Raw genomic sequence first — 1,397 nt, forward strand, 5'->3', positions numbered from 1 at the left:
AGGCGTACACAACCAGCGGCCGCTCACGGCTGTTGATGAAGTCAATGGCTTCGTCCACGTTCGCCACAATGACAATGGGCAAGATGGGGCCGAAGATCTCCTCCTGCATGATAGGATCAGAGGGCTGCAAGTCCACCAGCACTGTGGGAGCTGCAGAGAAAGAAACCCGAAGGCATCAGCCGTGCACGGAGGTTGAAGATGACACCTTGGTCCTCTCCCCAAGACCCATACCTCCTCTAAGATAGGACGCCTTGCCAAGCTCCCCGATTCCCATGCAAACCTTCCTTAAATGTCACTTCCATCTAGAACCTCCCGTCCAGCTGTGAGACCCGCTTCAAAATCCAAGTCCACTCCATGCAAGGATGAAGACTTACGTGAAGTTCAAGCCCTCACCAATGTAGCGCTCCTCCTCGTCTGTCTGTCCTCCGATGACCACGCGCCCGCTGCGCAGCAGCGTCTGCACCCGCTGGAAGTTCCTGGGGGTTGGAGCCAAAAAACTCAGTGATGACCTCGCGCAGGGCGGGCATCAGCTTCTCCTGCATCTCCACGCTGCACAGCACGTAGTCGGGCGCGATGCAGGTCTGCCCCGCGTTGAAGAAGCGGCCCCAGGCCACCCGCCGGGCCACGTTCTGCACGTCGCAGGTGTCGGACACGTAGCAGGGGTTCTTGCCCCCCAGCTCCAGCGTCACGGGCGTCAGGTGCTTGGCAGCGGCTGCCATCACGATCCTCCCCACGGAGGGGCTGCCTGAGGGCCAGGAGAAGATGCATCACAGTGAGGATCCCACCATGCTACAGCCCAACCCACGGCTTTAGCCTTATGAGGAGCCAGGGCCAGGAAGACATGTCAAGTCCCACTCCTGTCCTGCATCCGCCTTGGTGTGCAGCACGCGGCTGAGCCCTCACCTCCGGCACCCTCTCCAGCTCAACCATGGCATCCCCCAATTCAGCTATTACAAAACCCAGTTACGGCTATTAGATCCTCAGACACGTTGGTGGCAGATCCTCCACTGGATCCCGACACCGGATCCCCAGCACAAGCCCTGCCTCCTCAGAGGGCAGGGAAGGGGTCCTGCTTGCAGGCAGGCTGCCCAGCGTCTCACGTTGACGGGCAGGGTGAGCCGCAGCGGGGTCTCCGGTGGGGAACCCCTCTTCCTCACTGCACAAAAACCAGGCAGGGCTCTGCCCCGGCCCGCGGGACGTACCAGTGTAGAAGATGTAGTCGAACTTGTTCTCCAGCAGCCTGGTGGTCTCCTGCACGCCGGCGGTCACCACGGCAAAGCAGTCCTGCAACAGAAGAGGAAGGGTCCACCTCTGTCAGCGTCTGCCCGGGCCGCTCTGTCCCTGTCCCTGTCCCCACCAACAGCGTCCCGGGCCGCTGGGCACGTGGACGCTGGCTG

The 1,397-nt window shown here is 61.4% G+C and overlaps 1 protein-coding gene across 1 annotated transcript in view; it reads right to left on the minus strand.

Annotated features, from left to right (window-relative positions):
- The window catches only part of LOC103923776 (aldehyde dehydrogenase family 3 member B1-like), a gene marked incomplete at its 5' end in the record, with an annotated part of 22,260 nt that overhangs the window by 7,112 nt on the left and 13,751 nt on the right, over nucleotides 1-1,397 (minus strand). Inside the window, one exon of the mRNA XM_009332238.1 lies at nucleotides 1,199-1,284. Within this exon, the coding sequence (XP_009330513.1) occupies nucleotides 1,199-1,284 (86 nt within the window). The remainder of the gene's footprint in view (nucleotides 1-1,198; nucleotides 1,285-1,397) is intronic.

This window comes from Pygoscelis adeliae, unplaced genomic scaffold, assembly GCF_000699105.1.
Source record: "Pygoscelis adeliae isolate BGI_AS28 unplaced genomic scaffold, ASM69910v1 Scaffold1090, whole genome shotgun sequence".
Lineage (NCBI taxonomy): Eukaryota > Metazoa > Chordata > Aves > Sphenisciformes > Spheniscidae > Pygoscelis > Pygoscelis adeliae.